This window comes from Paralichthys olivaceus, chromosome 6, assembly GCF_024713975.1.
Source record: "Paralichthys olivaceus isolate ysfri-2021 chromosome 6, ASM2471397v2, whole genome shotgun sequence".
NCBI lineage: Eukaryota > Metazoa > Chordata > Actinopteri > Pleuronectiformes > Paralichthyidae > Paralichthys > Paralichthys olivaceus.
The window spans coordinates 3,400,768-3,425,965 of record NC_091098.1 but is presented as its reverse complement, the minus strand read 5'-3'; the positions used below and the strand labels follow the sequence as shown (position 1 = coordinate 3,425,965).

At 40.4% G+C, this 25,198-nt stretch overlaps 1 protein-coding gene across 3 annotated transcripts in view; it reads left to right on the top strand.

The window, feature by feature from the left end:
- prkcz (protein kinase C, zeta) overlaps positions 1–25,198 on the top strand; it is a 118,750-nt gene that overhangs the window by 57,857 nt on the left and 35,695 nt on the right. For all 3 annotated transcript variants that reach the window (XM_020103240.2, XM_069526649.1, XM_020103241.2), the window contains 7 exons: positions 4,087–4,172; positions 12,935–13,066; positions 16,133–16,223; positions 18,351–18,406; positions 18,545–18,739; positions 23,069–23,166; positions 24,313–24,399. In XM_020103240.2, coding sequence (XP_019958799.1) covers positions 4,087–4,172; positions 12,935–13,066; positions 16,133–16,223; positions 18,351–18,406; positions 18,545–18,739; positions 23,069–23,166; positions 24,313–24,399 — 745 coding nt within the window. The remainder of the gene's footprint in view (positions 1–4,086; positions 4,173–12,934; positions 13,067–16,132; positions 16,224–18,350; positions 18,407–18,544; positions 18,740–23,068; positions 23,167–24,312; positions 24,400–25,198) is intronic.

Below are 25,198 nucleotides of genomic sequence, written 5' to 3'. Positions count from 1 at the left end.
TGACAATCCCAAAAAACACACATTCATCACATTGCAGAAAAGACAGAATGCTTCTTTTCAAACACAGCAGAGCTCTTATCTCACACCACCACTCTGACAGGAGTTTTGCTGCAGTGTTGCTTTAATCCGAGTCAGTAGCTCATGGGCCAAGTGTCTGTTTAAATCCCTTTCTCTATGGCTTCACATTTGCATACAGAGATGAACACAACTTACATTTTTGGCTCAATCTGCTTGTGAGTATTGCTCACCACACATGTTTTGCACATTACAGACATTTGAGACTGAGATAGTTTGGGTGGTTAACTTAAAAAGTAAAAATGAGAGGTACCTGTTAAGGCCATCTGGAACAAGAGGTCACCTAAGGGTATGAACATTTCCACATAGCTCTCCACCCGCCGCTGAAGATATAGACAATCAATAGGCATACATATGTTCCACCTTCCTCTGTGCACTGGTTGAATCAGTTTTCAAAAGAGGAGAGGGGTCAGTGTTGTTAAAATATACCTCACAACCAACTAATAACAGCTGGTAGATGGTAGGCTGTGGCTACCATAGCAACAGAGGCAAAAACGAGTTAGTGAGTGGAAGATATAACAGCTGCACCCATCACTGGAGCAACCAACCAGACTGGAAAACCAGGGGGGGGGGCTGATGGGGTTCAGCCAACCAGTTAAATCCATCCATCCATGCTGCGTCGAGGGCAGTGCAAATATGTAAACTGACTGATAATTTAATGATTTATATGACTTTTATAGCAGGTTTTTCAGTTCAACTCTTTTTTCCTGCTTCTGCATGTGAACTGCACCACTCAGTTCTCTGCATGTGTAAGACTGCACCAGTGTGACATATAACTGTGTACTGCTCAGCCTGTGAAAACCATCAATAGGATAATCCTGGAACAGCTAGCAGTAATGGGCTAAACAATGACAGAATGCCACCAATACATTCCACTCCCTCCCATTGGCCCTCTTCAAAGCTATGCCCCCAAAACAAATGAACATGTACTGACTGACAATTAATAGAAACCAACTTTTCTCTGACTTCGTGTTTATTGCAGTCCTACGAGGGCCATAAACACCAGTATCTTTTCTTTTCTTTTCGATTTTATTGATGCTATTGGGACGAGAAGAGGATTTATACAAATAAGATAAAATGGGTGGGCTTCAAATGATATAGCAATTTTTTTTAAATTGTCAATTAATGAAGGAACTTGTCAATCAGTGTAACATCGTGACTCAGGTAGTTTGCTCTTGGAGAAGTTGTTGACAATGGGTTTGGGCTCGTTGTCCTGATGCAGAATGAATTTGGAGCTGATCCAATGCTCCCATGAAGGTTATTGTATGAAAGATAAAATGTCACCTTTTTTTTATGGCTTTTTTAAACTTGAGCCTACAGATGAATGACATCCAGTTCAGTCAGGAACACTTTGTCCTGATTCACCGTTTAATGGCACAGAGGGGATTCAGTTATGATTGGCATTCTTTGGATGTCCCCTGGATTAGCAAAGTAGCATGCTAAAATAAAACACGGAACATGTGAAAAGTTTTCTATTAATTGTCAGTGGGCGTAGCAGGCAAGATACATTTGTTCAAGATGAATATGATTTAACACGACCATGTTTGGACTCCGTGCTAAAAGGTGGAGGCAAGCAGGGTTTGAGTGGCAGTGTAGCTGAGCAGGGATCAGTGAGGATGAGGTCGTACTTAAAGGGACCGCTTTGATGAGAGAATGGGTTCTGATTGGTGGGTGACGGATGAGCACCCATAAACCTATTGGTAGCTGACAGCTGAGCACATGACTCCGTGTCCTGCATGAACTAACGTGATGCCTCATTAGTAAGTAGTACTTATACATCCCTTAAAGCTTTAGGGATTTCTTTTTTTGTTACAAATTGATGTAATATATCTGTTGATTTTTGTGCCACTTTGAAACTGCTTACGAATACATAGACAGCACTATTTTCCTTTTTATCACTATCTAAGAACAACAATAAAAAACAATAGTTTCTGTGGACAAATATTTCATGTTAATCAGTTTAATCTCCCCAAAATAAAAGTGAATCATCATCAACATGGCATCATGACCACTTTGATGTCTCATCGGTCACACATCAACAAATCATGTTGACTCCACTCCTCTTAATGTCCACTGGTGTTTGCTGTGTGATAGAACATCAAATTAAACTTTTTTCTTCTTAGAGCTGATGTAATTCCCTGAAATCCAGATTTCATGCTACTAATAGAATCCTAATGGCTGCCCATAATAATTCTGTAGCAATCACTTCTTACCTTGTCACTTTTAAGATACATCTCATCTGCACACTGGAATCGGAGTGGACCATGACTTAGTAATATGAACTACATACATGATGCATAATGATTATACAAATAGTAATTATGCTCATTACAGCCTATGATATGGGCAGTGGACTGTAGGCTGGCATTGGATATAGTACATTGATGAGCTGAAACATTACGACCACCCAAAGATAAAGTGAGTAACATTGATTGTCTTGTTACACTGGCACACATCAAAGTGTGGGATATATGAGACCAGTGGTCGCCAAACAGTCGATGGCGATCGACCGGTAGATCTCTAAAACCTGAGTTTGAATGTTTCCGGATGAATTTATGTCACAAACATAAATGGTTGCAACACTTTCAGTGTGCGTTTGAAAATAAAAGCCCTCCAGCGTTTCTGTTGACAGAATCCATTCTTTTGTTTAAAAAGTGGGTTTTATTGTGAAATATTTGCAGGAGCAGAAGATGCAAGGCTTCATACTGTATAGTGCTGGTATCTGTGTGATTACACAGGACTACTTTTATACAAGAAAATGGTTGACTTTGACTGAGTGAATAAAAATATCATTTTCACAGTGGAGGAGATGAATAACAACAAATTGGTATTCTCAGACTGTGCACTTCCACTGTTTATCTCCATCCACTTGTTAGTCAGGATTTAAACTGGGCACCACCAGGAAGAGAAAACATTAGCAAACACAAGGCAAAGCCAAGGTAACACAGGCACATCCAGGAGGCATAATAAACCTGTAGTCACCTTGACTGAGAATCTGTTTAAACGTCCCAAGAAAATACCAGACCAAAACAGAAACAGATAAACCTTGTACCATATTGAATTATCGCAACCCCCCGTCTCTGATAAAGTCGAATGAGTTTTTTCTCAGTGCTCACCCGGTCTAAATGTTGCTTAATCCCAGCAAACCTTTTGTTAGAGTGAAGAATGTTTTTAATCATTCTGAAATGGTGTTTGGTCCCTCACTGCGAGGAACAGCTAACAATTCAACAAAATCACAACTGTTTGCTGTACTGGCTCCCGAATGGTGGAACGAGCTCTCTGTTGACATGAGGACAGATGAAAGTCTAAACATCTTCCGCCGCAGATTAAAGACCCATCTCTTCCAACTACACTTTGGTTAAGTTCAAAAAAAATTGAGAGAAAAGTTGAGTTGCACTTATACATGTCGCACATGTAGTTTCACTTTTTTGTAAACTAATTGTACTTCTATGATTCTGGCTGTTCTCGGTTTGTACCCTCATGGTTGAATGCACTTATTGTAAGTGGCTTTGGAAAAAATGATACGCAATGTAAAAATGGAATGTGTCACATCTTGCTAAAGGCTTGTTTATGTTCAGCAGATTCTGAATAGGTGTTCCTTTTACAAAGCTACACCCTCATGTTCTCATCTGAAAAAAGGCAAGATGCACGTAGAAGTCCATTCACCACCAAGAGTAAAGGGATGGAGGCTTTTAGAGAGGGAAGAGGAAAAGAAAGAGGGAGGAAGATGAGGAGGGAGGGTGAAAGAAGAGAGTAGACAGGGGAGTGGAGGTGGAGCCAAGCACTGTGTGTGTGTGTGTGTATGCATGATGTTTATTTGATGGTTATATTTCCCTTCTTGAACTCAGACTTCACATGAAGGAAGAGCCTCAGCACCGTTACCTTAATTCTTACATTCTTCATTCCACCTTATCTCCATCTTTCCCCTGTCCGGTGCAGCACACCTCCATCCCCCTCTTCATCAGTCTGTCACCATGCTCCTACTCTACAACTGTTTGCTTTCTCTCCTAGAATCGATCTATCGCCGCGGGGCCAGAAGATGGAGGAAACTCTACCGAGTCAACGGACACCTCTTCCAGGCCAAGCGCTTTAACAGGGTGAGTTTTTTCACATCTCCCTAAAACAATGGGAACTAGAGGCTGTGATGGTCAGTCCAGCTGTATCACTGGGGAACACTGGAAGACAGGGAACGCTTTAAAATGACGTTTACTCTTTGCTTTATCAGGGTTTGGGTTTTAGAGTGTGACTTTTGGAGATGTTTTATGTTTCCTGGAGTTCAATGTCACCAAGTTGTATGTTTAATTTGAGCTGTTGGACTTTATTCCACCTGATTGTGGTAAACAATGTCTACCAATGAGCAGAGCAAGAAAAAGAGGCATTAGTCAATCAGTAACCTTGAGATGCAGATCAGAACTTCAGTTAAGACTTGGGTTAAAAACTATTAACAAAAAATCCTAACAGATACCTGATCAAAATCTTATCAAATTGTTTTAATTGCCTAACATTACCTTAGACAAAACTTATTTGCAATTTGAGTTTTTCAGAAAAGTCTAATGTCATTGTTCCCTTCTTTTGGTAGGGTTGGTGATGTAATTTACATTTAACAGATTTTCAGACTCTATAAGTGTCTGTAAATGCCCTGTGGTTCATAGAGCAGCATCTTTTACAGTTTGCAGCTGAGCACATGATGATGATGATATCCATATCAGGAAAACAGTCATTTACAAATATTTAACAAACTACTCAGAACCAACCCGTTTCCTGGACACGAGTATGTGTGTAGTATACCGCATATAGTCTTTCATGCTGCAGCTACATTATATACTATGTGACAGGCACTCAAGCCACCGCTGCCGCTAAGCTTTCTGGATATTGTTAAATAATACATGATGTCCTAGTTATGACTTCTTTAGCAGTTGTCTCATGTCAGCTCTCAGCTCCATGCCACACACACACAAACTAACCCTTACCTAAATGTAATTCTAATCTAAACCCAAAAACCATTTCAAGTTGTGAGGGCTCCAAAATGTCCACATAACTCCAAAATGTCTAAATAACTCTAAAATGTCCACACAACTCCAAAATATTTGTGTTAGTCCAAGATGTCCACACACTCAGAAATGTCCAAACTACACCATAATGTCTGATGTGTTTCTTCTGAAGGAGAGGAAAGAAGTTCTGGTTCTCATGCAGCGAGAACAAGGCTGAGTCTTAAGCTTTAGCCAGATTGTATCATGTTGCGGTATCACATTATTCTCCCACGTTTTATGGTCTGACTGTTACTTACTGTCACCTTCTAGTTTCTCTGAGATGGAAATGTACTGTATTTACTGAGACAGCTCTCAGATAAATAGGCAGACAAAGAAAAGTACAGTTCAGTCAGTCAGTGTACAGCATGTGAATCTGAAATGCTGTAAAGGAAAGGTAGCTTTAACATGACTGCACAGGGTAAGACATTCAGTGACAGTCAGTTTGCTTTAAATCAGCTTATGTGTAGTAGAAGGTGTGTTGTGGAGAATTCATTTCAGTGACATACTAAGCTTTCAAACACAGTGCCACTGCGAATTCACATCTATCACTGTTACAGTTGGTCTGGATGAAATATCTCCCATGGCTGCCACAGTCTTACTGTCTGCACCATCGAGTGGATACGCTCAGTGTGCAGACATCTGGCTGACTCAGTGCTTTGCCCCACTATCTACTCCTGGATGCGGTCATTACTGTATGCACTGTGGAGCCTGGCATGTTCAATAAAAGTCTTCAGTACTCAAAGTAAACTCAGTTATCATAATGGCTAATCTATATAGAAATATAATGCAGAAACATCATCACAATGACTAGACGACTGCTCAGTCCTTCATGCTGCCCATATACCGTATGTCTTAACTCTTTAATGGATTCTTTTCAATCCTGTCGTCTACAAAGTACATTTGTATCTGTAGCATCCCCGGCTGAATGAGTCACAAACTAAAAGTATGATTTCTCATTCATTTGTGAGGCACACAGGGCATCTGTTTGGACAAATTAAAACAGAGTTCAGAAGATATTTATAAAATGCATTATAAGGAAAAATTGAGTAACATTTTTACTATTGTGCAGAATAGCTTAAAGGTCTAGTGTGTAAGATTTAGGTGAAAGGGATCTATTGGCAGAAATTTAATGTAGAATAATCCTCATGATGTTTTCACTAGTTCGTTTCATCTAAATTATATGAATTGTAGTTTTCTTTACCCCAGAAAAGGCCCTTTATATTTAAATACTTTATATTTACATCGAGGGGACCCTCTCTACGGAGGCTGCCATGTTTTTTACATTAGTCCAGACTGAACAAACTAAACACTTTGAGTTTTTATGACAACTGAAGCTACCACAGGTTCTTTTTCATGTTTGGAAGGAGAGGGTGAGGTGAGGGGTGTTCAGCTGCAACATGCAATTTCAACACTAGATATCACTAAATTCTACACACTGTACCTTTAACAAATATTGGTTTTATTAGCGATCCTCCACCATCAGGTCAAAATAAGATTTGTCCAGAACTTTTGGTGATGACGAAATCATAAACCTAATATAACCTGATATGTTAGGATATTTAATTGTGAACATGGAAACATGCTGATGTTAGCATCACTGTGCCTAAGTGCAGCCTCACAGATATGCTGACATGGCTGTAGACCTTCGTCAAAGATTTAAGTCTTAACATATTGTTTGTTTTAGTCTTTTTAAGTGACTGGTTGACAGAAAGAAATAGAATATCATAACCCTTTCCCTTAGAGTACTAGTATTTAAATATAGTTATAAACTCATTATTAGATGTGTAAAAAATATTCTATAGAAGAAGGGATAAGCTTTAGTTTCCTTAGATGCTGTCTTAACATTATTTTGCAACTGTTTGCATTGTTAACCAGTTGGTTTTCAGTCTTGTTGGTTTTTCTGACTGTTGTTGCTATGCCAGATCCTAAGATTCTGGTTGGCTCAATCTGTTGTATTCAGCATATAAATAAGCCAAGGAGAAGTAGGTCAGGTTTCTCCTCCCTTCTCTCACTCCGTCTCTCTCCTTCCTCTGAGTGCTACATGTTTGTCTCGTCTGCCTCCTCCCTGTCTGCTGCATCTCCGCTTGATGTTGCAGCAGAGAAAGCGGCTTTGTGGATCCCTCCCATTAGAAATAGTGGAGTCTCTTAAGCTCCACTCTCCCACATGATGGCGCCTCCCTGCTGGCTGTTTGCCTCCACAAGCGCTCCGTCAGGGTCATGACAGGCAAGAGCCACTCACAAACATGGTAGAAAATCCAAACAATCACCCTGGCTCACGGACGTTGTGGAGAGCTGGGAAGTGATATTTTCCAACGCTGACTGGCTGAGATGTGTTATCAGGGTAGAGCTGAAGTGAAATGGACGTACACAAACATTAATCTCCAGAGATTCACTGGACGCTCACATTTTATTTTGAAATGTTGTTTTCCATCCCACTGGTCTTTTCTTGTCTGCCAGACAGCTGGAAGTCACACAAGGTTTAGATGAGATAGAAAGAGTTTCTGTCAGTGATGGGCAGCAGCTTTTACCTTTCCATCCCCAGCAGGGGGCCACAACATGGGGGTTAAGAGCAAGGGACTGTACCCACATAAATAAATGCAACAGTGCTCAGCCATTATGTTTGGCTGAATACCATTTTGTCAGCACTCTTCACTGAATGGCCAGCACAGGTTTACATGTGCATGCTTTGTACAAATGTAGGTTCAGGAACTTAATAACTTTGGCTGACTCTGACAGACACAAGGCTTATATGCTCAGTTTTAGTCAAGTATCACAATAGTTCTAAAATTAAAATATATTCATATGTTACTAGATGATACTGGATGATAAGATCTCAATATGGAGGTAATTAATCAGAAAACCTGTGTCCTCATTTTATTTTGTCCTCCTTGCCATGGCCTGAGGCATAACGTGTCCAGGTTGAACTTGATATCTCGGTAACATCTTGAGGAAATTTCTTCAAAATTGACACAAACGTTCACGTGTAATGACAGATGAATTGATTGGGATTTGGTGATCAAAGTTCAAGGTCACAGCGACCCCTCAAAACATGTATGAATGCCTCTTTGCTGGCTTCAACCAGTGGCTAGAGGCGTTTTGTTTTCAGGTTGTCCATTCATCCCACACTTGTGGACACGACATCTCAAAATTGGTGCAAACAATTATTTGGACTCAAGGATAAACTGATTCGATTTTGAGGGTCAAAGGTTAAATTTCAAGGTCGCTGTGACCTTAACGAACATGGTTTTGGTCTTGTGAAAACGAATCAAGAAATACTTGAGGGAAATTCTTTGGTACAAACTGATTAGATTTTGGTTAAAGGTCAAGTTCATTGTGACCTCATGCTTTTGTGAATTAGATACTGTATATCATGAACACACAAAGGGAATTTCATTGCATCTGGCACATTAATTTGGGCTCAAAAACGACCTGATTAGAATTTGAAGGTCAAAGTTCAAGGTCACTGTGCCTTGTTAATGCCTGAATCTTATGAAAGCCAATTGCCATTTGTAAATTCGGCATAAATGTTCACTTAGACTCTCAGATTAACTGATTTGATTTCAGAAGTTGAAGGTCAAGGTGATATGAATATAAAAAAGAAAACATTACTGGTTGGCGGAGGCAAACAACAGCAGGGTGGTAATGCCATGACTTACGATGTCACATGGTAAAAATGAATGCCGAAGGTCAAAATTACACTTCAGGTTATAATTGATTACCCTGCACAGTTTTACTATCATTGGTCAGTTTTCTCTGATGAGTTTTTTTAGAGTCACGATGCATCAGACATCATTTCACAGCATATGAACCAGTCAGGTTCCAGTCAGTCATGTGATCTGTCATGGTGGGAGTGGAGGGCTGTCAGTCAGACAAAGTGCCTGAGGTAGGCTATCTATAGTTATTTTATTGTTTTAACTTTGCATTTCTTTAACAATAAGGCAATGTTTTGGTGCATTTATGAAATTAAGTGCCACACTAAAGAAAAGGGTTTGAATAGTTGCTCTGATAAATTAGTATGTTTTTATTGCATGGGAATGTGTTTCCACGCCTTACTTATCTCCTGAGTTAGCAACATTCTAGCATTGGCCCAGCCGGACACTTCTCAGCCAATTTAAATATTAAATTTTTTACTAACTTCTCACCTCAGATCAAATATTTGGCAGCACTAGGCAGCAGTGATGAAAGCAAATGAAACAGACTTCTTAATTTTGAAACCAGACACACACAAACACACACACACACACACACACACACACACTAAAGTCACTGCCATTAAGTTGGTTGCAGGACTGAGTTATCATTTGATGTGCAGTATTTAAGTGCTTACATTTCTTTTTTAATTTTTTCACATTTTACACATGGCCTATTATAGATTATTTGTGTTTGTGTTCATAAATACATAATTTTGACTTTAGATGTACAACAATGACAGCAATGTGTACATTATTTTTATTATTTCCATTTTTTTTGGGGGGGGGGGGGTAGGGAGCCACTAGAGATGGGCTAAAACACTGCATGTTGCAAACCCTCACTTTAAAGTGTAATGCTGTAGCATTACAGTTGTTCAGTTGTTCTTCATCTTTCCATTAGAGCTCTTACTGAAAAGAACGTCTCTGAGGCTTTTGAAGAACCCTTGCTGAGCCCTGACTGAAGTGAAATGAGTTTCTTGTCATCACAGAAACTAGCAGAATGTGTCATGTCAGATCTTTACAGATGACCAGGTTATTTTATTGAGTTACACGATGTATCTGTCAGTGATAACAGCGTTAATGAGCCGACATCTGTGCTGTAAAATACCGGAGTCACTCAGGATAAAGTGGTTCACTCTGGACTCTGAATCTCTTTCTTGATAGAAAACAGTGTTGTCCGTGAGTCAGTTCACTTTGTGGCAGCTTTATCATTGTGAGCATGTGAGCATTAATATTTGCAGAGCTGTTAACTTGGATCTAGACTTGTTGTTTACATGTTTGCGGGGCCTCTGCTGTGCCGTCAATCACACAGTGCTGCAAAGGGAGGCTTAAGGATGTCAGTCTGACTTTATGTGATTGCCTATTTATCAGTGTTGGGGGTAAAGCAGCGTGGAACTGGATGTGTTCTGGGCTAAAGAATAAAAGGCATAACTAATAGCACTCCCTGGTGTTTTCATGCCCGTCCATAGACTGACGCAGTGACGGCAACAGCTCTTTTTACCTCACACTGGTGAATACTTTCAGCTTGTGTGCAGTGCAGGGAAGGGAACAGAGAGTGAGGCAAAAGTATGTGATTCATTTACTCCTTAACCTCTGTGTAGAGTTAGATTAGAAATACTGAGGGAAGCCTTTGATGTCTCGCTGAAGAATTTCCATGGCAACAGAGCGGTGACGGGGACTCTTTGTTCTTCACACTGTCGGCGTGCACACCCCGTGATGAATGTTGTCGATATATTGAAGTGCGCGCACTGCATCTTAGGTCTTTAGTCTCCGGTGAAACGTTTTAGCGACAGATTTATTGATGTCCAGGGACGCTGAGCTGCAAACAAAACATCCTTTGGTACTAATATAGCAGTGTAAGAGACGAGTGACAAAATAACCACAGAGGAAGAACCAATCAAAGAACTAACTCTCTGGAGACCATGTTGTGTAACAGAGAGTGAACTTCAGTACGCGAGGGAAGGGAGGAGGCCGAGCCCTTCACCAGACATAATAACACACTGTACGCAGGATAATATTGTGTGAAGGATTCAGTAAAAACAACATTAAATAGACGCTTTGAGTTTGGTGGAGCTGTACAGTTGCATTGACTCAAGAACACAATTCAAAGACCTCTAGAACAGAGGTGGAATATTTATCTGAAAATGTTATTGTTTTACACATGTGTAAGTTTGTAGGATCTTTAAAAGGAACCATTTCATTTTGCAAGACAGAGCACAGAGTGAAAGTGAAAACAAACCCAGAAAAAAATGCAACAAAAAACACAAATATAATGAAGGTGGAATTGCTTCACCACACAAGTGATGGGCTCAATATGTATAAGCAAGAATGTTTTATACATTTGCTTATGAACCTAACTTAAGTTTTTATTACATTTTGAAGGTAACCATTTTGATTTTGGACCTGTGGTCAGTTAGGGTCAGTCCTGCTGTTACCTCAGCAGTTCGCAGTCAGGCTCCCAGGGTGTAAACTTGTGCAACCTGTAGCTGTGTTCTGCATTTACAGTAGATTTCAATTTTTAAACATGACTGTTTCTGGACTAAAATGCGTTTCCTATTTGCTGAATCCGATGGAAAGTTTAACCTCCTGTTTTGACGGTGGTTCCTGGAAAAGAAGATGTAACAGAATATTTTCATGTTTTGTTTACTGGGAAGTCATGAATTTACCTCAGATTAATGCAAAGTTTGTACTTTATTTTTACTGAGTACCCAAGTATTTTCCTCATACATTTGCAACTTAAATTACTATTATTATTATATAACCCTCCCCTAGCTCTGTATTATTCTAAATGTAATTCATAAGATGTTATAGGTTTGTATTCCATTTTTAAAGTGTATTTCTCATATATATGTATACAGATTGTATATCAGATGTAAATGATACATCTGATATACAATCTGTCCATTAAGTCCCCTCAAGAGACCACTCCCTGTATCATCCTGGAGCACCTCCTTCCTTCCACCTTCGTCTGTGTGTTATTAAATAAAGAAGCACAGAGATGATTTAAAAGTCTCAGGATAAAATGTTTTCTGGGCTAAGACCAAAGTGAAGCTCTTCGAAAGCGTTGAAAAAAAAAGATCTGCTCATGATCCAGAACACACCGGCTGATTTGTGAAGTTCGGTGGTTTTGGTTCATCCATCCATCCATGTGATTGTGTGTACTTGGGGGTGAATAAACAGATGAATGCTAATATTGCATCATCTCTCAGACACTCATTTATATCATTTTCCACATCAAGACCATAATATATATAAGTCCAGTGTGTGTGACTTTAAGCATGTTGTGGTTCTTCTCAGTATTATATCAGTAAATCGTACATGGATTCAAAGTTAAATCAGCGAATATCTGGAGGAAGTCTCAGACCAGGCAGTTTGTCCTCACTGGAGTTCCTTTTCAGCAAAGTCACAGATACATGTTGGTTTGTGAGAATTATTAGGATTTAATAGGCAGCGTTACCATGACCAGAGGAGGATAAGAAAAGACAAAGAATCCAATGAAATGTGTAATTAATCTGATGTATGAACTCACTTTGATGCTGTCACTGTGTGTCCATCACATCCTGCCACTGTATATTTGTCCACTGCCGTGTCTCAATTCAGGGACTGCATCCTTTGGAGGACTTAGCTAACAAAGTCGGCCTCCTTCATGGTCCGCTTGGACCACAAAGGCAGAACCGAAATGAGTCTACAGAGGACCTCTGTGATCAGTGTCACCAGCTCGTCCTGCCCATATTGATGTTGCCTAGAATCAGAACTGAAGTTGGAGCCCCTTGGTTCTGTCAGCTGTTCAGTTGAGTTGAAGCGTGGGAGTCAAGCATTGGGTGTCTGGTTACTTACCGGGGTCATTACCAGTTGCTGAAGCGCAGTGAATCCTGGGATAGGTTGGGTTGGGAAGGATCCACCCGTTAGAGACTTGGTTTCTCTGGGATGTAAGGAGGCATTTGTCTGCCTTATTTGAAGGAGTCTTGGAAATGGGAAAGCTAAGTCGCCCCATTGTGAGACAGTCAGTCTTCAATTCAGCCTCCGAAGGATGCAGCCTCTGATTTGAGACACCGCTAATGATCCCTTTTCATAAATCCTTGATTACTAATCATTTGATATGTGAGGTAAGGTCTAACCTGTCCCGTTCTTGTCTTACAGAAAGCCTACTGTGGCCACTGTAGTGAAAGGATATGGGGGCTGGGCAGGCAGGGCTACAAGTGTATCAACTGCAAACTGCTTGTCCATAAGCGCTGTCACAGACTCATCCCTCAGACCTGCCAAAGGCTTATGGTGAGTATTTCATGTTTGTGTTTTGAGCAGCAGGAAGCACAGTGCCAGCTTTCCGTACCTAACACCAACGCAGTCTCCCAGAAACTCTCAAATCCAGATTATGTGTTGTCGACATGTATGATGAAGATTTCATTCCCTCAGCCGGAGAGTATTTAGTGATAACAGGACAAGTGGAGCATGTCTCAGATACTTTAACTGAACATGTCCGTGACTTGCAGTGATTACTCTATATTTCACTTTTTGAGATAAAGCATAATTCTGGTTTATCACAACTTGGGTCTTCATGTTTGTTTGGTCATCATTTCTATGTGATGTTATTTAAATACTGTACATATTTGAGTCATTATTGAGACCATGGAACACGACAACACTATAATCTGAATGGATCAAGTAGTCAGAATATACAGTATCCATTACTATGTTTTCGTTTGAAAATGCATCAACTCTGTTACGGATACGGCTGGCATCCATGGCACGTTTTGAGACACTGCTGGCCCCCTTTTATTTTAAAAACTCCAGGGCTGCGTTTTAGTCTGGACGGGCAGAAACAGAGATGTTTAGAAACAGTGACGGAGACACTCACAAACACTTGCCAACTGGGTCCTTCCTGTCACAGCGTAACCTTCGCTTATTTGTTCTTATCACATGACTTGCTTCCAGAAGAAACAACCACCCTTAGCCTCAGCTACCAGTGTAAAACGCATAGAACATGTTGCTGACCTTGTAGCCTATGAGGTTGTACAGAATGGAACACTTAAAACAGGTTGGCTACTGCCTCATATAAAAAAACTACACCGTAAACACCTGAAATGTTTGTAATATCCCTCTTTCATAGACAAACAGAAAGGTCAAAGCTGATGTGGCTCCATAAAATGTGCTGGATATTACCAATGGACAGTGAGGCTTATAATTTCTCATTGGTCACTGTGGACTTCTCCTTCGAATCCGTTTGTCAAATTATGGAGGTGTTGTTTTCAGTCTCTGATTGTCAGACTGCTGGTGATTCTTGCATCTCCAAGATCCCTGCAATTAACCTGATGAGCGGATTTAAACATTAATGACAGAAAAGTCTTTGTCACAAAGCTTTAAAAAGAGTTTTTGTGATATTTCTGATCCACTAACTCCATATGCAAAGATTTCTCTACTTTTCAAACCAACGATGACTCAACTGACAATCATTTTTTATATTTTATTTTGAAGCTTTTTTTTTTTGAGTGATGACAAAGAATTAAGAGAAATACTTGACAAACTCAGATATTAACAAGGAAACCACACATAAAACAAAGGAATAAAGTAGTAAGTAGATATAAATAACAGGAGACTGCCTGATATCTACGACGTTCAAGGGTGCAAACAGAGGCAATAATATACTGTATGACATCAGTGAATTATTCGTTGGTGTCGAGGGGACAAGGAATCGATCCCAGATAGCTGAAATTGTTTGAGTTGGTCCTAAAGAACCTTGGTCTTTCCATTTGTGTGACTGAGACCATGTCAGCCCTCCATACTCTGAATGACGGGGGAGAGGATGATTTCCATTCCTTCAAAATAAGTCTTCTGGCCACAGTCATCACCAGGCGTAAGGGATTGTGGCATAGTTACAGTGAGAAGACTGAGAGCAGCGGAAGGTGGCAGGTCCAGCTTCAAATACCGTATATATAGGCCTTTGAATACCATTCAAATATTTAACAGGTCCAGAAGGTGTGAAACAGCGTGCCCTCCGTCACATCACATCTGTCACACAATGGTGACACAGATGGAAAGATGTTGTGCAACCTGCTCCAGAGCAGAGCTTTTGTTTCTATTTCTATCACTGCTTTGCTTCTATTGAAGTTAGCATGCTAACCAAGTAGCCCTGGCATGGTCAACCTGTCTTTTCAGTTTCTGATAGCCAGTCACTGTCTGGTCCAGTCAGCTTTCAAGACGTGGTGCGTCTCAGAGGACTTGTTATATCCTCTTGTCTCTCACAACAATCTATTGTGAATCTTTTGGCAAGCAGTCACCACCACCATCTGCTCCCAGTCATAAGCAGAGAAGACTAACAAATAACATATTACTCTCGAAGTGTATTCCAACATTGTATTCGTCATGCCTCTTCTCAGTCTCAGTCCCTCAATGTGCTTATTTCCATATCGTGATTATGAAGGTGCAGATCAGAATGGTCAGGCACATTTAGTACAACAAGTAAAAAACTGACACCTCCTAAAACAGCCTCAGTTTGGCAGGATAGCTGAGGTAAAGCATCCAGCAATTCATATATGCAAAAAAACAGCCAGATTCACTTAAATGATACAATGCGATGGCCCACATTGTTATATACTGAAATATTCCTGTATCCACTTGTTTGTTAGTGAAGATGAAACCTGACTCACAGCAGAAGGTTTCTTTTCATGAGCAGAAATAGAATCTTACTTTAGAAATGTCGGGCTGACAGCTTGACATGATCGTCACGTGGGCTTTGATGAAGGGAAATGAATGATCCTCACTCTGTTTGAGCGATCAGGCTGCTCTTCACTGTGTGTTGATAAGCAGACTTTCATTTAGTTTTGTTCTGGGCAGTTAATAGTTTGATATGATTGTGCAGTTCACAACTCTGAAAATCTCCCTTTGGACGTTTCCTGTTTGTCTCTGTGGACTGTCTGTCTTCTTCCCTCCCCTGAAACAAGAGCTCAAGTTTGGTGACAGCAGTTCAGTGTGCTCCATGCATAAATCCATTTGACCACAGAGCGTCTGAAAAAACACAAAGATCCACAACTCAGTCCTGACTAGAAAATCAATGTAGTCAATACAGTACATGCTGTGGTGCTGGGCGAACTGTCTGCTGTGAGCAGGGGGGAAACCTCCCCTTGATCACAGCTTCAGTTCAGCTCCTTCAGTGCCGAAAGTGACTTAGCAACTTATTGTGCATTAGCTTAGCATCTCTTTAAACACAGACACATTTATTTAGTCCTCATGTCTCATCATTAATTCTTCCAGGAGTGTAGCTATTGGAGTGGGTATTTCCTGGGATATTCGGGGCAATGTTGTGATGGATATTTAGGTGGATTTCTTCACTTCTTTGTTCAGGATTCAGTCATGCCATCACAGGAGCCCCCGTCAGACGCCAAGAGTGAGGAGGTGGACCTTCCACCAGATGACACAGAGGACACAGATGGAAGTAAGACACTCAAACCTTTTTCTGTTCTTAGCTCACATCCTGATATTGTGCCCACATTGTAAATGCAACCCAGTGAAACACACTCAAATGACACTCAGAGTCTTCATTTCTGAGGGCGCACACAACCAAAGCTCTGAGGAAACCATCAGGAGCCATTATCCTCATACTTGGACAGACATTTAAATTCATCCACTGCTTAAAGTTTGACTATCTGAAGGAATTCTAATTCTGGATAAACTTTATATTATAAAAAAACATGGCTGCTGCTGGGACCATGTCAAACCTTTCAGGGCTGTCCACTGTTTGTATTCTGGAAGAATTCGCAGTAATGAGTGTCCCGATAACCGAATGGTGAGGGAGGATGCACACAGACAAACATCCCCTCAGCAGCAGGTTGTGTCAGGTCATTCCCCGACATTTCCTGTCTCTGTCATAATAAAGGTGTCCATGCCAAAAAATATATTAAGAAGATTGCAAAATAATTCACAGTTACAAGATTTTCACAGATGAAATTTAAAGTAAAAATAAAAAAAAACTTCCAGCAGAATACATTTTCAGCCCAGAGCAGAACTACAGCAGCACTTCAGATATCTCGTCATTAGTCTGTATGGCCAGGTGCAGTCTGTGAGCATCAGGCATCATTCTCCTCCCCTTCTACTTCCAGCATATTACCTTTCTCAAAATCCACTGCACTACAGGAAACAATAATAATAATAATAATAATAAAGTAACCTCAGAGCTGTAGCCAACAAACTGAAAACGGCGAGTTTTGACACTGATTTGGATCAGGCAGTCACTCTGTTGATATGTCTTCACTGTTGTTGTGGCATTTTCTTTGAGGGGAAATAATTTATTTTTTTCTTATATTGTATAATGATAATGATGCAGCAGTGCTAACACAGCACTGTGAGGTGAGAGGTCAGGATATTGGTTTAGTTTCTTATTTAATAAAAATGAATCCATGTAAAAATGCCTTATTCTGCATGACTTTCTACAACTACCAGGCCATTAACTAACAGTTTTCGGAGTCCACAAGAATAGTCATTCTCCCTTAATAACACTCACTAAATATGTTCTACCTGAGTCGTCTGACTGAAATGAAGATCAGCTTGAAAGGATTGTCTTCAAATTTAATACAAATGTTCACTGTCACGTAGACTCAAAGTTGAACTGATTCGATTTTGGTGCCTGGAGGTCAAAGGTCAAGTGTGATAAATGTGATATATCGATTGGCCATAAGGATTGTCATAAAATCTGCAACAATTCACTCAGACTCACTGATTAACTTTTTACAGTGACCTTATATGAATATTTTTAAAAAGTATGTAGAAATATGTACACGAAAACTGCACTGGTTGGCGGAGGCATACAAACACAGTGCGGTAATTCTAGTTTTTCTTTATTGTCAAAATAAAATAACCTTTCTCCACAAATGAAGAATAGTTTTTACATGAATTATGACCTTATTCTTGTTATAATACTTTTTTCTTGTAAATTTACAAAACCCCTGACATGGTGGACGTTTGCTTTATGTCAAATATTTTTCAAATCCACAATCTTCAGTTTATTACACCAACACCATCAAAAACACAAAGTCATATACCTCATACAATTTTAGATGTGCAAAAAGAAAAATTGTGTTGATTTAATTTATTAACTGTAGTGTGTGTGTGTGTGTGTGTGTGTGTGTGTGTGTGTGTGTGTGTGTGTGTGTGTGTGTGTGTGTGACAAATGAATGACTAATAGAGTGGTTACTTTGTTGAGACCCTGGTCGCTTCACCTCACATTCACTGTCATCTCTTACATAAGTCAACCATTATCTAAGCACATTACTGCTCCCTGATGGATCCCAGAGAACAGAGTCGTAAATCCTATTATTAGGCCACTGTGGACTGATGTGCTGGACTGTTTGGGGGTCCCTGGCAGGAGATGCGCTGAAACCCCCTGTGGATTGACCTAGTTTGGTATTTCCTGTGGATAGACTGACCTTATTCTGTGTACTGTATCTCCCTCTACTGGCTGGAAATATTACCACATGCTAAACCTCTAAGTACAGCTTCATTTCTGTTACAGTATCTGTCTACAAATGATCATAATTCACTGACTCTGTGTATCTGTTTATTGCAGTACCCTTTTTACCACACAACTGTACTGTGGATAAAACAGATGATGCAGATACTGAGGTAAGAAGGGCTCAGTTAATGTAGTACATGTGTTACATAGTTGGGAATAAGATTTTTCTTTTACGTAATTTTAAAAGCATTTTTACTTGTTCATCCTTCGGCTTGAACGTCAAAGTAAAACTCCCTTACCCCCCTCAGGACATCAAGGCAGTAGTGGATGGCATTGATGGCATTAAGCTGTCCCAGGGCCTGGCTCTCGGGCTGGGTGACTTTGACCTGATCCGAGTGATCGGCCGCGGCAGCTACGCCAAGGTGCTGCTGGTTCGGCTAAAGAAGAATGAGCAGGTGTACGCTATGAAGGTGGTGAAGAAGGAGCTGGTCCACGACGATGAGGTGAGACACTTCAGTACGCAAAGGATGTCAAGCATGTGAGACAGAGAGTGTGATCATGGATACACTTGTAGAGGACATCATAATGAACCATCTCTGTTCTTGTGTCAAGCCAAGATGTCTTCACCTTCTTCATTCAAACCGTAGAGACACTTGAGGTGACACTGCACACTCCAATGTGTTTTTTTGAGCAGTCAACTAAATAATGTCACTGCTCATGGATTGAATACAGTAATGCTGGTTTTAATATTGCATTTATTACTTAATTAACACCTACATCTATGGGTTGAACACGGCTTATAACGCCAGCTGCTGTTGCAAACAGCCTTGGACCTTGCAGGGCCCCTCTATCCTCAGCCCTGGCTGTGTCTCTCACACACACACACACACACACACACACACACACACACACACACACACACACACACACACACACACACTGTTGTGAGAGAAATGTCCAATGAAGAAGCTTCTTTCCTCTGGAGTTTCCTGGACGCCAGACTATAGATGTCTTTTGCCAGGTTTGTTGCTTCAGTTTCAGCACCATCAACCTGTACCAGCAGTGCAAGTGGCTCAGGGCGACCATGGTCTGGGCCATCAGCAAACATTTCTGTCGCATATGTGTTTGCTTTATCTGGAGTCATCGCTAATAGAGAGACAACCTAGATACCTTGGCTTTAGCGAGCTAATCGATACGTCATAAATAGGGGTGAAGTTACACTTGTAGTAAAGTTGTGGTTGTGTAAGATAATGTCTCATCTACAAGCCTAGAAAGAACTATTCAACTTCACTCAGCTCAGTGTAGCATTGGGATGAGCCTGAGTGGTGACGACGATGATAAAGATTCTTCTACGTCCTCGGACAAACTACAGCAGTGGTCGTAACTGTCAGCCTCTGGCCAATAATATCTGTCCCACCAGATAATTTTGATCATTTCATTGTTTTCATTTCATGACTGACATATCAGACTGACAGACATTGACTGGTACTTTCATAGAATCACTTTCTATTTAGCAAATTACCTTCAAAGTGAAAGTGCAAAGTTGATCTTGTTGCTGTAATGCTCTTTATTGGGCCTGAAGATTGTGTCAGTTGTTTCACAGACCTCTGAAATAGCCGACATGTATGAAATGTATGAAAAAAGTAAAGTAATGACAGTAATAAAGCAAATTCACTTTCATTTCTTTTCACTCTGCACCATAGACTTGCTCTGCACACAATGTCCAGCTCAAAACAATACAAAACTATTGTAGAACTGTTTGAGGAGGACTCACTGATTACAAAGAATAATTATTAGAGTAGCTGCAGAGCATCAACACAGGACAAGAGAACAGAGCATTACAAACAGACATGAGGGGGCACAGCACTCGTCTTTGTAAATCCAAAAACCATCTAAAACCATCTTTGTTTCAGTGCAGCAGTTTAATCACATTCACTCTCCACACTGATGCATCCCAGCTTCTGTACAGCACTCATTTGTATGTCTGTTTGCGGTCTCTGATTTGTGCTGTAGACATGATACACTGAGACCAGCCCGTGTGTGTTGCACTGTGGGGTGGACGACACAGAAGGTGATGGTGTGAAATGTTTCTGTTCTGGTCCAGGGTAGATTAAAGTGAAATCAGTGAGTGTTTCACGGGTGAGGAGATGAATTTTAAATACTTTCTGAATTACACTTTCAGTGCATGTTCTTAGACTTAAAGGATTTCTGCTTTTGTATATTAAATTGCTTTGACCTTGCAGTCTAAGTGTGGAGCAGTCCCTGATGAGCCAGTCAAAAGGAAAGTAGAAAGACTCTGGGTCCCGCAGGCAGGGACTGAGAACTGCCGGACTATGTAACAGGTCTGAGAGTGATCAGAGACCAACAGTGGGATGGAAGTATAATTTGAAGTTTAGGGTGGAAATAGAACAGTGAAGGGTGTATGGGGAGGAGAAAAGCAGGAGTGAGCAAAGAGGAGCTTCTGAAAGGAATGAGGGAAAAAGAAGTGGGACAAGGGGGTAAAGACGGAGTGGGGGTGGAAATGATACAAAAGTGGCAGAGAGCTTATGAATTGAAGAAAGGGGCTTAGGAGGAAGCAGCAGCAAGTGAGTGGGTGACTCACCGGAGATGATAAAAATCCGGAAAACACATCGCCTTTGCAGTGATGAATGATCAGATGAACATGACGGGAAATTCATTTCAGAAAGGGAATGTCTGCATAATGCTCTTATAGCAGGAAACATACATATAATTCATATGCATTATTTATTATTCATGTATATGGAGCTGCATGGCTCAGTCTGGGGTTTCCTTCTTAATTCATAAGCATGCATGAAGAGGAACTTTTACAACACAACATGTTTATTAAAGGGTTAGAGTTTATGTGTTTGAATTACATATTCCATTTCCACTACATCCTTTATGTGGTCACATTTAATTAAGTGTTTTCTATAATTTGAATTTAGTGTAAATAAATCAAATAACCTTTACAATTAGTGTATTTAATGTATATATTTATTGATTTATTCATACTAAAACACTTTGTGTTGAATGTGACCCTTTACTTTAAACTGATTGTTGGTATGTAATGCCACCAGATGGCACTATTGCTCAACTTCTGTAACTCCTTAAAAAAAAGCACTCCACAGTCCTGTGGGCTTCTGTAGCCAGAGAAGGATCACTGACCAGAGCGACCACATCATCCAGCATCTGCACAACGAATCCATGAAGACACAGATCACGCCTCCACTTCTCTCATTAGCTTCTCATCTTTCTTTTCCACACTTCACACTTAAACCCTTTGACAGCCGAGGAACAAAACACGCTGGACTCCGTAACAGATTAGGCCTAATAAGAAAGATTTGAGGAACTCTACTTGTTCTACCAGTGTTTTGATTGAACCTCCCATATTTATTTATTCATGACGATATCCATGCACAGTAATTTAATAATTAATCTTTGCAGTGGTCTCACGCCTCACATCAAAGGAAGCTTGTTCGGGCTTTCCACAGACTACAAACTACTGAAGTAGCTGAGATGACCAACAGATGTGTTGTGATGGCGTGTTCCACATTATTCTAAATTCCTCCAGTAGTAATGAGTTGACCAGAAGGAATTTGGTATCATGCGCTCAGGATGGTGTCTTTATTGTGGTGTTATGAATTAACAATATGGTGTTGGAGCGCAGCAGGGGGGGCTCCAAATCTATACTCTGTTGTAGCTCGCATAAAACATTAACTATCATCAACTTAACAACACTTCGCAAGCAGCATAAAACACCCTGGCCTCTGGCGGAACACTGACACCTCTATAACTAAGGTCTGAGCAATTAAATCCACAAATGACTGATGATGAAAAGCACTTTTATATCATCCCTGTGTTTCATGTTTTTTTTTTATTGTGAAGCACTTTGTGACATCTGATTTAAAAAGAAGACAGGAGAATAAGCTTAACTTACATGTGAATATATCAGTAATCATAATACGAATAATCCAATAATATATAATATAAGGTTAAACCACTGGTCCAAATGGATATGTTATAATGTATAGCTTTATTTTGTCGGAAATTGTTTAAAGCCATCATCACACCACTGCTGAGGTTTTATATCAACCACATAACCATAACAACAGCCAATAAATCAAGCAGGTGAGTTCCGTATTAGGACATTTTCCAAGGTGTGGCGCTGTACGACACAAAGGGGACTCAGGAAGTAAGATTGACTGTCCATGCCCACAGTGTTGTGAGCTAGCTCAACATTCAGATGATACATATTAAAAACGAGTTCACGCTCATATCTTCCATTTTTTTAATCTCTTGAAACCCACATGTGGATATTACAGACACAGTCAAGATAACATGTAGAAAATCAAGTTTTGACGAAATAGAAATGCTATACTTTGTTAGAACAGGTAGAAAATTGGCTAAACGCCAATCACAACAATTTTTCCACTGAACCAAACACAATTCAAACACCAAGCCACTAAATTAGCATGGTGACAGAAAATAAAACCAAACTATCCATGTCCACAAAGCTGGAACATGCTACCTTTGAGCTACAACTGCACGACTTGTAACAGACGGGCAGCATGAAAGACCGGCTTTCATGCTGCCTTGTTATCTTTTGGCACACCATCCAAGGTCCAGCCACTTAACTGGGACAGCCCAAGGAACCAAAGAGTCTCAAGATAATCCTGACTGAGAGGAGAACTCTCTGCTCCGACTATATTTTTCATCTGTGGTGTGGTCTGTCTCTATCTCTGTCTGAGAATGTGTATTGATCAGACAAATTGATTGCTAATACATTATCTTTTCTTTGTGCTGTCTCCGTCTGTCTCTCCTCATCTCTGCAGGATATTGACTGGGTGCAGACAGAGAAGCATGTGTTTGAGCAGGCGTCCACCAATCCATTCTTAGTAGGCCTCCACTCCTGCTTCCAGACAGAGAGTCGGTAAGAGCGTGATAAGGCTGACACTGCCCACAGCACCTGACGGTGGTTTTCAGTACTGTGAATTATTTCTTTCTGATGCTGCTCTGCTCTTCATTAATGGAGGAGGTTGGTCTTTACCATTACATTATCATTGACAAATCCCACAGGAATACATTTCTCCTGCTGAGTGCTGTTCATTTAGCAAATGTTTAATATAAGAGGTGTCACGATATACTGATATGTTGTCAATAACTCATACAAGGGGAAGTGGGGGGGAGTAACAATGTAAATAATTTTGGCCCAGGCAGAGAAATAGGAAACAGAAACAGATTTAAAGGTGCAAATTAAAGTTTTATTTAACAAAACTACTTCCTGACAAGAAAGCAAAATGAATTTGCAACAAAATCCCCACCTCACTCACAGTTCTGAGCTGGCAAATGGTCCACTGGCCCAGTTCCTCTGTCCCTCCTGGTCTTAGTAGGTTTGCCAAATTGGTCTTCTGACATTTCATAATAGTAAGAGCTTTGAGTCACTAGGGCTCCACCAGTCTGAGAGATGACAAATAACTTCGCGGAAGAGCTCCTGTTTGCTTCAGGCAGTGATTTACCCTCAGTTTTTATCTGAATGAAAAAATCTAGGTGTGAATGTGAATGTTTTTTGTCGAATATTTGACGTGATGAAGCTCTAAAGCCCAATACCAGCTTCCCATTTTCAGAACTACCATTGTCTCAAAATTATGTTCAAAAAGTATAAAAACATACACAAGCCAAACAATGTGGTGAAAAGTGAACATGCATTGAACACAGCAAATGCAGTTTATTCCCCTCAGCTCATCAAACCAGCAGAGGAGTGTAAACTCTGAACCACGAAGCTGACGGAGCTCAGAGACGTCTGTGTGAGATGGAATACAGAGTCATGAAAAACAACCCTTTTTATCGCAATGAATCAAAAAAACTTGTGTGACAGAAATGCAACCTTTCAATGTCACTGGAGCTGTGTGGCCACAAAGACAATAATTGTTTGAAGGGAAATTCATCATTTTTACTTGTGATTACATCTTATCTACAGGATATGTTGTAATGTATCATATTTTCCTCATTTTTTAAAACTGTACTCACAGTATTAATGGTATACTGGTGGATTTTCCCATCATGCTCTGATTTCCAGGTTATTTCTGGTGATTGAGTATGTGAACGGCGGGGACTTGATGTTTCATATGCAACGACAAAGGAAGCTCCCAGAAGAACATGCCAGGTAAACGTCCAGGTGTTAGAACATCTGTTGCCATGATAAGAAGGTCCCAGTCCATACATTAAGGATCTATATTAAGATAAAGTAGTCCGTAACCGTGTTACTTTCATATTTGTCAGGATCTTAACTCACATTGATTGATTATTGGTGCATGTACAAGTATCATTCACAAACATACAGTTTTTCTTTTGGCTGCTCTCAAATGTCCACACGATTCGAAAATATCAGGATCATGTGGACGCAGTGCTGTGAGGCCTGCAGTTTTAAGCTGCCTGACCAGGGCATGACATAGAGAGCTGGTGGGTTTATAAGTGGATTTTGGTTAAGTTGACATGGCACAGTCAGCTGCACAGGAAACACATCTATGCAATTTGGGCTGACTGATTGAACTTCCTCCAGATGGGTTTCTTTGTTTTTCACATGATGTATTTATGTGAAAGGGCAGTGTGCACTGCATTGTAGTTGTTGTCTTTTGGTCAGAACAAAAAGCCTCAGTCTCATGAAAGCAGCTTGTGTTTTGTGGTGTGGGACAGCTGGAGTGTGTGTGTTTGTGTGTTTGTGTGTGTGTGTGTGTGTGTGTGTGTGTGTGTGTGTGCGTGTGTGTAATGGCTGCAGATACTTTTGTATTCACCTTCTTTGCACTCAGTCTGAAATGTTCCTCAACAGCATCTTCACAAACTTATGTTTCATCCAAAGTTTGAAGTAGCAGCTCCTCATGGACGCGGCACTACAGACAGAATTGAACTTAGCACGTTTTTCTCCACCTCTGAGAAATATAATGAGCACCCATAATTCATTGTGC